The following is a 12,087-nucleotide window of genomic DNA, read 5'->3' on the forward strand; positions in this document are numbered from 1 at the left end:
AGTAAACAAACTCATTGGTATTGTTGATAGCCACCTGGTCAAGTGGTATAACCACCTGTGGTTACTGCTGCTCTAAAAGGAAATCAAAGCTGCCAGATCGCAGCTAAGAAGAGATTTCTCTGTGAAATCTTTGTATGGGCACCCTGCCCCCATAGCATCTAAAAGGAGGCAATTTAGGTTAGTCTGTGCAACAACGTTTTGTTATGACACAAGTTGTATCGATATGGGGTAGCAAAATAAGAAAATTTGTACCATAGTTCAGACACTTATTCTGATAACAGCCATTGATACAGATGCAGCTGTGCTGGCAGAAAGGAGTTTCTTTTAGCTTTTCATGTAACTTTGAAAGTAAATTGTGTGTAGATATGCACATAAGTCATGTAGGGGCTGGCAAACAGCTCCTGTGTGCTCCTGCAGCAGGGGCCCTGCTCCAGTTCCAGTGCATGGAGGGAAGCTTTGCAGCGCAGGCAGCTCTGCCCTCCTCCTCAGGAGCACCAGGTGCCTGGTCTGGGCAGGCTGGAGCCCAGCGGCTGCAGCCCTTCTCACCTCTGCAGGGCTGAGGAGAACATTATGCACAGCCTTCAGTTCTTGTTCTGGCAGAGCCTATCACTTCAGGATTTTCTTCAGTAATTTTTTGTTCATTCTTATTGAGAGGTGGGGTTTAAGACAGAAGTGTTCTTCTCATTTACATACAGTAAGTTGTTCAAGATTAGTTTTGTCTCAACAGGTTAAGTATGAAAGCCTTATCTAGGAGAAATCAATTGCACGTGGTAAAGTATATTCTTTCATTTTATTTTTTTCCTCAGGAGTAAACATGCTTTCAAGAACAAGAAATTCCTCTAGGTTTGTTGATCAATCTCTTTTCATTGTAAATTCATGTTGAATATGGATATACTAGGTGACTTTGAATGAGACAGAGGAAGTGCTGTCCTTTATATATAATTTAAGACTCTACAACAAACTCACTGTTACCAGGTACTTTTCCTTTATTAAGTTCAGTTAGACTTTTTTAGCCAACTATTGGTTTAAAGGCTTTCCGTTTTTTTAGGTAGTGGGAAGAGGGCAGAAAGGAGTCATGAGCAGGCAAGCCAGAAGAATGGCTGTCATTTCTCTGATTAGATATGTTCATGGTGATGATGCTGTACTCTTCTTCACACTCTGTGGGTAACCCTGCCCCTTCCTCCCATGTACTTGATGCCCTCTGTGAACCCCCACAACCTGTTATTTGAAGTACAGGGCATTTGCCCATGTTCTAAGAAAGTCCTAGAGCTTTTATACTTCTGTTTTTATTCATTAATGTTTGTAATATCAAAAATAGCAGAATGTTCTATTTGTGGAGGTAGAAAGGAGGGCCTTGTCCGCATAGGGGTGTTAATTTTTTGTCATTACTTAATTCTAGTAATTGTTTCATTATGTTTCCAGTTTCTGTTACAAGTATTCCTCCTGCCCTCCTTTAGCTTTTCTCTGCCCTGGAATGGATAGGAAGTTCAAGCAGAGTCTGTAATATAATTATTAGGACTCTACATAGGTGTAAAGAGGCCATTATGGAAACTTTTTTTTTTTAATTTCAGCTATAAGATGTCCCCTTGTGTATGCATGCAAACAGTCCAAAGTAATTTGCCCAAATTAAACTTGGGTACTTTATTTTGTAATTGTAAATAGTAGGAAATGCTTCCACAGTGTCATGTTATTTCTCCTTAGCTTTGCAAAGCTTCTTGCTGAAGCTGAAGATATATTGGAGGTAATTGATTACCCTTTTTTCCCTTTCTTTTACAGAGTACATTTTTATATTATAGTGCCTGTGGTGCATGGTTTTTTATAACTTGTGGCAGTGTTTGAATATAGTTTTCCTGAACTGTTGTTTTAGAATTGACTTCCTGACAGGGGATTCTCACCTTCGGAAATTGAACCTTCGATGATTTCTGCCTGGTTTGTTTTGTATGTTCATGAAATGCTTTTGAGTTTTTTATTTGGTTGTTTTGTTGGGGGCTTTTTGTTTGTTTGGTTGTTGTTTTGTGGAGGTTTTTGTTTGTCTGGTTTTTAATTATCCATTCCTAACTTTTCACCAGTATTGCTTGTTTTCTGGAGGGAAATTCTTTGTTTGTTCTAGAAGTTTAAAGTGATGCAGACTCTGTGCAGGCTACTATTAATGTTAGAAATCAACATCAATGAGCAAATTAGAAAGAAAGAAGCCACCTGGTTTTAAGTTAAATTTATTACTGATGATCTGAGAGTTTAGAAAGAAGTATTTCAGGAATATTATTTATTTCTGTCTGGATGCACTCAAATATTTGTGAACTTCTAAAATGTTTTCATTAGGTAAATAGAAATAACTATATTTCTTGGAGAAAACAAGGTTTATTCTATCTTCTTCAGTGCTTTCTTGACATGGATGGAATGCAGAGAAAATAGTTTTGTTCTGTACTAGATTCTGTATATGAGGAATCATAAAATACTGAGTGCATTGGATGTAGTCTGTTTTACAGTGTTTCTGCAAAGCAGAAGTAGCACTCTGTGAAAAAGATGACAAGAAAACCATGTAGTCAGTTTCTCATTATGTATGTGAAAGGATGCTTGTAAAATGTGATATAATTTCTTTGCATAGAACTTTCAGGATATCTTGGGATATGCCTATGGACAGGAGAGTTTATTATTTCATGCCATCACAGGAATACTAATTTCAGTATAGCTGTCATCCTGATAGAAATAAATAAATCTGATTAATCAGACCATAGCTGTAAGTGCATCAGGATTTCAATTAATTTTGTACAGATAATAAAATAAAAAACCCTCACCAAAGTAAGCTACTAGTTTTCATTGTTTTGTTCTGGCCTTCTGGCCTCTATGAACTCAGCTTCAGGCTGAATTTCCTATTTTCAAGACTTAAAGTGTTATGTTCTTCCATTGTAGGTGAAAATGCCTGTTTTGCTAAAGAATACAGACTGATAGTTTGGCCTGTTTTATTGGCTGTGAGTTTGTAACCTGCTCATGATCAGGCTCTAAGCTGAAGGATGTGCTACCTTCAGTGGTCTTTCAAGGTGTTTCCATGTCAGACTGGTTATGATGCACTTCTGTTAAGTGCTTTAAATTTTTTATTTCAGCTTGGGCATTTTTTTAAAAGCTGGAGAAGACTCTAATGTGTGAGACTACATGAAAGACTTTGATTGAAGTGTGAAAGCCTGTTATAAGTTCTGAGAGCGGACTGCTCAAGCTAGAAATGCTTAGTAGAACTTTGCTCTGGATGCGCCACATAGTTTATCTGTATTTTACTGCTTGAATGCAAACCTTCATTGAAGTTTGCAAATAAAGAATTTCAGAGCTACCTCATCAGATAACATGGGGCAGAAAGCCACAGTTGATCCATGGCAAGTTGTTGCTGTGCTGATTCATGTGTGTGTAAGAGGAGAGGAAACGAGGAGTGCTGTCATCAGCTGAAACTATAGGGAAGTTTTCTTCAGTAGGAGCTGATAAAACAGATTGTGATTTAATGTACTCAGTGTTAGACTAATAGATCAGAGAGCTGTTTTATGTGGATCATTCATTGAATGAAAAAAATAATTTCAAAGCAGTAGAAGTGATCTGTGAGTAATTATGTCCTACAAAAAAACCCAACCCCCCAAAAAAACCACACAGTAAGAAAACAACTCTTGAATGGTTAAATTTAGCATTTCCATGGTGAACCATTTTTATATGAGGGTAGGTTCACAAGAGGAAGAAAAAAGCAGTGATAATGATCGTACTGTTACTCCTGAGAACTTCACATGATTTCAAATAACCAAAAGACACAGGAATTCAATATCTGGTAAGGTGGGACACTACTCTGTTATGCTTTTGCTCTTAGTCTGTTTGAGCTTAATGCCCTACTTATGACTAATTATTTGTAGTTGTTTTAATCACACTGTCAGAAATATTTTACTATTAGTAGCAAATGTACCATGTGTTCAAAATTTAAAGGTTTATTTTTAAAAAGCAGATCATGCCAATTTTTGTGATTCATATGGAAGCTTACCAATGTCACTTTGTTTATAAGCCCATCTTAATGATCAGATCTCTAAGATATGCTTTTAGAAACTGTGGTCTGTAGTTTCCTGCTTTGAAGCTCGTAGAAGATTGAAGCCTGTTGATAGCAAATTGAGTGACATAGGCTTCTATTTTTCCTTTTTTTCTTTCATTTTTCCTTGAGGGGATTTTTTTTTATTTCTATAAGTAAAACTTCTCAGGCGTCCTTATATATGGATACATTTTACTCAGATTCTGTTCTTAACAGTCATGAAGCAAAGGGAGACTGGGAATACAGTGTTTTTGTCTGTGTTCTGTGTGAATGTTTCATGGGAAAACATTTGGGAGCAGGCAGAGGTGATAAGGTTATGTGTAAGGATTTTTCACAAATTGATCATGCACCACCCACAGAGTTTTGGCTATTTTGCTTTACAGAAGACAAAGATGAACAATTATGGTTTGCTGTTTCTGACATCATTTTATAAGCTAAATTTAATTTTCTGCTGAACATCCGCTGGTAATGTCATGGTAATAAATTCCTATTGATTAATTAAATCTGTTCCTTCTCCTCCTTATTTGTAACTTGCATGAAGTTGCCCAAATGTGGGTTTGTGTTTTTACTAGTGGGCTGTGAGTGGAAAGACTGTACACATTTTAATTTTCTTCTTTGCTTTGCTCAGAAGTAATAATTTAAAATTGATTGCCTTATTAAAATTTATTCTCTCAAAATAAGCTATAGCTCTGATGACTCTCAGAATAGTTCGTTTTGTTTTTTGTTTTTTTAATTATGAGACATTTTTATGACACTTCTGGTGACATATAGAATTGTTGTTTATGAATTGGTAGCATTTCAAGTATTTAGAAAGGGGCTGATTTGAACGAAAGACAACATTTAATTCTTGAAGCATTTCATGTGAAACAGACTGAGAAGAAAGACTTTCTTTAAAAAAGAACTTTATTTAAAATAAAATGTAATGCTGAAAGTGTTGCACATGAGCTGACTGGTATCCAAAAAGAGACCAGTGTCACTCCTTTACAGCAAGGTTTTGGCATTTGAGTGTTGTGTTAGATTTCAGCAGTTTTGGACCCTTTGCTGAGCTGGAGGAGATTTTAAAGTTAGATATTAGGAGAGGTTAAAATATAAAGCATATAATCTTACAGTTATAGCTATCAAGTATGTACTTGATCTCTGACAGTGTTTAAAAAATCTCTACAAATTTCCAGAATATTATAAAAATAACCACTTTGAACATAAGTTATGTAAGTTGAAAATTTGAAGTAGTCTTATTTCATTGCTCTTATGGATTTTTGAAAGTTCAATTATTTGCTTATCTGTGTTTGAGTTTTGACAAACATCAAGATCTTTGCCTTACTTCTATAAATGCTTTCATGTTGTACTGTGCTCATAAGTCTTTGAATACGTAACAGAAAAATCTCAATTTGCTGCTTAACCCACTAAATTACAAGAAGACTTTTCCACTACTATGACTTGCAATGCTGGCAGTTTACTGAGATATAAAATATTCTTTCATGGCCTATTTGTCTGATATATTGAACTTAGGATCAATTTTACTGTAGGAAAAAGGAGACTTCTAGTAGCTTAGCATTTGCTCTCTTTACTGAATTGACACCTTTCCTCCTTGGGTTGAAAGAATCTCTTTAGGCTGGGTTTAAGAGCAAAATTTGTCATCACTTTGTAGTGAAATTTCTAATTAATCTTCAGTGTGAAGTGCAGTGTTTCTTTTTTGAAAAGAAATAGAAACACCAACCTCAGAGTAGTCTAGATGTTCCTAGAGTTTAGCAATGTCTTATAACCTCAGATTGTTTTCTTCTCCTGCTCCATTCATTTAAATTAATTTAAAATCATCATAAATCACAGACAGCAATTTTTGAATGTCATTGAATGTTAAATCTATTTTTTATTAATTTTGAGTACTCAAGGATTAATAGATTATCCTTGAGACACTGAACTTGCAAAGCAGAATGCCTGTAAGCAAAGTCAGAGTATCAGAGTTTACAGTTACACCTGTTCTGTCTTGTGCCAATTAGTTGCTTTTACCATTCAAAGGCAAGAAAATGAATGTACTTCCCATAACATTAGTACAAGTAGCTTTATGAACATTAGACAAACAATACTAAGTTTATTTACAGTGAGCTTATTGTTACTGGTATCTGGGAAGACCTGGGTCTTACTTACACCTTATTTCCTTCAGAGTTAAGGAGTGTGAGGTCACAGAGCTGTGTTAACCTGAGGTGAGAAGTTCTGGCAAATGGTTTCCTGGAGCTTTCAGGAACTGAATTACTACTGAGAACCCTACTCTTCCTTAGGTTTGATTAAAATCAGCAACAGATGCTATAATTTTCAGAGAACACATACAGGTGTCTACAAAATACAATTTAATAAGATTTACAAGTTGTCCCTGCACTGAGTGTTTTTCACTGATGCTTTTAACTTCCTTTATCAACGGTCTGTGTTTCTTAAGGCATGTGGTAGTTGGTCAGGATATACTGCTGCCATGCAGAATATATAATGCATGGTTTCTGCCAGGTTTTCCTGCAGTGTGTTCCATCTACCAGGCCTCCAATTTTTCCTAAAATTTATTGCAACTTAATCAGTGAGTTCTTTGTCTCTCTGTCAAATTTAGCTAATCGTGGTTGAGGTTTGGAATCTTCTGGGCAAAGAGTCAAAATTTACAGACAAAAGCAAGGTTTCTGTAGGCTCCCTATCTTCCTGTTTTTCTAGAAATATCACTGAGAAGTCTATTCTAACAGAACTCTCCCACTGTAGTTAAATACAGGAGCATTCTTCATAGTGTAAGATAGGAGTTCTTTAATGCATGGCAATATTTTGTCTTTAACATTTGAATGCCAAATTGAACTTAATCTTTCCCATGTTAATTAGTATTTGAGACTATATTCGTCTTGTAATTCAGTAAACACACCAAAGCCTTCCATTAATACTGTTTCCCAAGAACCTCAAGATATATCTTCATGATCTGGAAATAACACAGTGAATATGAGTTCTTCTAGGACTGCATTAGCAGTATCTCATGTCATAAAATCTTTGTAAGGGGAAGATATGGACAGTCTTAAGATGCAACAATCCTATATATCATGTTCATCTAAAAGTACATGGGAGACACTGAGAGCCAAAATATTCCAAGATACTTGAAATGCTTTCTTTTGAAGACTTCTAAAACTTTAAAGCAACGAGCAAAAGCAAAGTAAAATTAACTGAGAAATTAATTTTCTGCCTATCTTGTCCAAAAACCAAGCCATTTGTATTCTATTTCATTTTGTGCTAACAAGTTACTCTTTTTATACTATACAGCTCTTTGGAGTCATTTGAAGTTGATGGAACAATTTTTTTCATGTTGATAAGAAAATTAAATTGATGGTATTGTAGAGAGGAATGCAATTAAACCATCTAGTTAGGAGTGGGAAAGTTCTGGGTTCATGTCCTTTCTCCTTTGGAATTTTTAGGTATTTTATTCCCTTTTGTATATAAAATATAAAGCCTCTTACAGGAACAGAATTTACCTGCTCCTGGCTGAGCATTCTAACCACTGAACTAAAGCTTTCTGTTGACCAGTGATATACTTGAGCAGCATGGCTGGAGAGGGTGCCCTTTCTTCCACAGTTTTGTGCATTTTAAAAGGCAACAGCCTGGCCAGCAAAACATTGCTCTATGATTCACGAGTTAAAGTAGACGTGACCTGAGAATGCCAGTTCTCTTAGTCCATTGCAAATGTTACAACCATTGTGTCTTTCTGTAGAACAGCCTTGTATGTTTAGTGTTTGAAATCTCTAGTTTGATGTCTAGCACAGTTTTATTTTTGCCACACCCTGGTATCAATATGCATCACTGATAGACTTCAGTATTAGTTGCATTAGCCATTTATTATTTGACATGCTAGGTTCATTTGCTTAAGTCAGTCACCAAGGCCAGCAAGGAGGGTGGAAAGGAAACTGGAAGTACCTTTCTGTGAATTTATCTGTTTCTTTGTTCATAAATCAATGAAAGTGATGTCAGTGAATACCATGGTACTATCAGACCTTGAGATGGATTTCCTCTGGTTTCATAGCATTGTCAGTTAAGGTCTGAATTCCATGCCTGGGGATCTGCCCTGTCTCTACTAATGCCATGCTCTGCCGTGCTCTGCACTTCATGGCTTCTTGCCTGGGGACTTGAGACCTGTCCTTGCAGAATGTAACTGCAAATGGAACTTTTAACCCAGAGAGGGCTGTAAGACTTTCTTCTTTGCTCTCTTACCTCACCACAGTCTCTGCTTTCTGCCTTTTCCTACCACATAGGACTGTGCAGGATGGCGCTCAAGACACAGGAATGTTATTGTGGATAATGCAGCAGTATAAGTTCACAATAATGTTGATATGATTTAGTATTACTTACATTTCAAATAGTTACATTATCACAGTAGCAGTATTTAGTCCATCAGTCTCCGATCCTACGTGATTCAAAGGCAGGGTCAACTATGTGTAAATCATTCTTGACAGGAACTCATCAACATGCCTAGGTAATCTTGTAAAAGTCTGCCAATAATTCTGCCTAGCAATTTACATCTACAAGATTATTTTAGAGACTTAGGGAATTTTTTTTAATGTTTGACAGAGATTTTAATACTCTCTCCTTTGAAAATCTCTTTAGCCTTACAACATAAATATGTTTTGGGCACATTGTAAATTCTGTGTATATAAAATACATCAGGTGAGACTAAAATTTCCCCTTTGCATAGCTAATGGATGTTTTCATGGGCTGTCAATAAATTCCAGAGAAATAGTTTAATTGTAATAATTTAAAAGGTTTATTTTGTAAATGTAGATATATCAAATGTAATCAGAAATAGTAAAACTTAACTACCACAATTTATTTTAGTCTAAAGATAAACTAAAATTGTTTGAAGATATAAGAAGCTTTCAAAGAAATCTCAGTAAGTCATTAATTAATCAGGCAAAGTTTTTGTGAAGGACTTTCTAATGAATTAGTGATGATTTAACCTTTCATGACTCAAAAATATCATGAAGAAGCACGAGGCACAGACAAAACCAAGTTGGTGGGGAAGATCATCCTCTCTCACTTAACCTGTGGCAATGTTTATGCATCAAAGTTATTTCTCTCAACGTTGCATTGTGTGGATCTTTCCTGTCCTTCTCCCATTTTCTGAAGGAATCAATTTTTCAAAGAGTACCATCACTGAACAAATAACTAGAAACTACTTTACTAAGTGAATTTCTTTGTCAACCAGAAATATATTTTTGAAGAAAACATCCCTCATTAATTGTATTTATTCAAGCTTTAATTCAAACCCTAGTGGGTACAGCACATAGCTCTTCAATCATATGTACCTGAAACACGTACCTAAAGACTGCTAAGATTTTCCTTGTTGCCTCATCCATCACAACTGGAATTCTCTCTTAGGTCAGAACAAATTGAAGTGTTATGAGTTGGACCTGGTACAAAAAGCAAATCTGAGGGTCCTTGTGTGTATGCATATATGTGGAGTTGTTTTTTTTTTTAATTAAAAGCCTGATTTTTAATTAAAAATTTAATTAAAATCCTGTCTTTCTTATGGTATGGTTCCACTTAAATAAAGACAAAGGCAGCTGGATCTTCAAATTATGTTTCTGTATTCAAGGATACTGACAACAGTGAAGAACTGCTGAGTCCCTCTCCTTCTACCTTGTCAAGAAGTTCAAAAAGGAAGGCAGAGAATGAGAGCAGGTCAGATGTGCATAGTGTGGGACTGCACAGAAGCATCTCCTCCTCCTTGGACAGTGCTTTGGACGACATTGTGGGGCAGCTGAATATGTTAACTCTAGTAAGTATGCAGTAACAGGTGACACTTGCAATGCAAAATGACAGTGCTGTCAAAGGGCAGCAATACCCTGGAGTCATGTTCATAAATCAGAACATTAAAGACTATGGGGTTATTTTGAATAGCTCTATAGTCAAGTGACTGTTTTGCTGTTTTCCTTTCAGAAAATATTGATTGCATTTATTGTGTTTGCTAAAATGAAAGCTTCCTGGTGCATAATCATAAAGATTGGTGCTGTATTTTTAAGTCTGGGTAAAGAGAATCACTGTATTTCAGTAGTGAGATCTAGGGTAGTTTTGTCAGAAGCCAGTTGTTTAGCAGACATTCCAGCTGGAGCAATCACACACTAGCAGGGGATGAAAAAAGTAAATTGCCAATGTTAAATCAATTAAATAACCAGTAAATCCCTTTCCAAACTTAGTGTGTGAGGTGTTGGCTTAGGTAGGAATCCAAGCAGTGTAGTAAGCCCTAGTGCCAATGAAACTGCTCAGTGATTCTGAGTCAGTGGTTTGCAAATGCTCAGTACATCTTTTTAATCCAGATTTAGCTTATGTTTTAAGATACTTCTTTGTAGTCTGTAATATATTGGCATTATATCACTTCAAAATGGAGCAACTGAGGGTTTTTTTTTCTGTGTTCTTTTGCAATATGCATGTTAAGTAGGAAGAAATAGGTTTTGGGAAGTATGGAATCAAGTCATGAGTTGAAAATTACTTGTGTAGTAAGCTGGATGGAAAAGAAAGTGCCAACCTGGGTCCAAAAACCTACTTTTTCTGATGAAGATAATCTCCTAGAGAATTAATACCTTTTAATAGTATAACTTTTTTTCCTCACTTCCTTTTCTTGGGGATTCCTTAAAAGTTTCTTTTAGGTTTTTGAAATACATAATTTGAGGTCACAGTAATGGCTGTTTTTCTATTGAAATATGGATGCAACTTTCACGTAGTATTTCAGAGTACTTTACATTACGCACGTATGTATTTCCCTTTCTCAGTGAAAATGTTTTGTGAAAACAAAAACCTTTAGACAGTCTCCATGAAGACGAAGGCATAATTTTTAAATTCATTTGTAAATAGTGGAATAGCTAAGGAGATGTCATTTTATAGTATTTTTTTCCTGTTGAGTTCAAATTACTTTTCCTGTTACTGTGTTGCACACTTCTGTAATACTGTGTGAGTAATATAAACCAAATTGAAATTATTCTCTTCTTCATGCAGACTATTTCAGTCCTGGAACAACGTCTTGCTTTTACTGAAGATAAATTGAAAGAATTCATAAGAAATCAACAAAAAATGTTACTTAAAGGAAAACAGAAGTAATAAAATATGAAAATTAACTATGTTGATGAATATGTTACATAAAATCACAAGGAACATTTCTTCACTGGATTTTGCTATAAGCAGAAACATCAAATCAAAGTAATGAAAATGGAAGAAATTTAAAAAACTATTTCAAACATTGATAGCAAGCAGATATTCTGGTTATCTATTCAGTAAAGTGTAGCCCAATCAAAACTAGTATTTTCTAAATCATTTCCATTGAACATCCCAGGACTCTTATTTCAGCCTAATCAGATCTTTGAATATAACTAAGCCATTTAGTTACATATTTTTAGATTAATAGAAGTTATTATGTAGGTTACCACTGTGCAGATTTTTAAACTCAGGCAGGGATTGTGAAAATAATGTTCTTTGTGCTAAGACAACATTATTTAAACACCTAAGTTAAATAAGATATAATACAAAAAATGTCAGAGATTTTCTTTGTCTCTTACGTATTCTCAAGTGTTTTACCAAAAAGTAGCGAGTTATTCTATATCTTCTAAACATTTTAATCATGATTGCAAGATGATGTAGTGTGAAAACTTTTAGTTACAAATACAAAAATTAAGTCACTTAAACTTTGAAGCTATAATTGCATCTATGTGAATTCAGCTGCAAAACTGATGCATTTGAACACTTTGCTTATCACATCCCCATCAACATTCACTTCTCATATTTACAAAAACAAAAATCAGCTTTATACTTCTGAAGAATGGATTTGAACCAAACACAAAATGATACAAAATCTAGACCATAAATACAAAAGATTCTTATCTTATGAGAATGTCCACATGAGAATGTCAAGCTTTGCATGCTATGAATGTACCCCATCAGGTAATGCATTGTGAATGCAGACATAAGGCAGGAAAAACTTTGCAGTGTATGATGATTTGGGTTTTATTTTTTTATTTTTAATAAAAATGCATTTCTTA

At 35.2% G+C, this 12,087-nt stretch overlaps 1 protein-coding gene across 1 annotated transcript in view; it reads left to right on the forward strand.

The window, feature by feature from the left end:
* POC1B (POC1 centriolar protein B) overlaps positions 1-12,087 on the forward strand; it is a 48,266-nt gene extending 36,179 nt beyond the window's left edge. The window contains exons 11-12 of the mRNA XM_005519548.3: positions 9,654-9,836; positions 11,051-12,087. Of these exons, the coding sequence (XP_005519605.2) occupies positions 9,654-9,836; positions 11,051-11,152 (285 nt within the window). The 3' untranslated portion in view covers positions 11,153-12,087. The remainder of the gene's footprint in view (positions 1-9,653; positions 9,837-11,050) is intronic.

Source organism: Pseudopodoces humilis, chromosome 5 (genome assembly GCF_049639895.1).
Source record: "Pseudopodoces humilis isolate 2021_Gansu_Grassland_sample_001 chromosome 5, ASM4963989v1, whole genome shotgun sequence".
Classification (NCBI taxonomy): Eukaryota; Metazoa; Chordata; class Aves; order Passeriformes; family Paridae; genus Pseudopodoces; species Pseudopodoces humilis.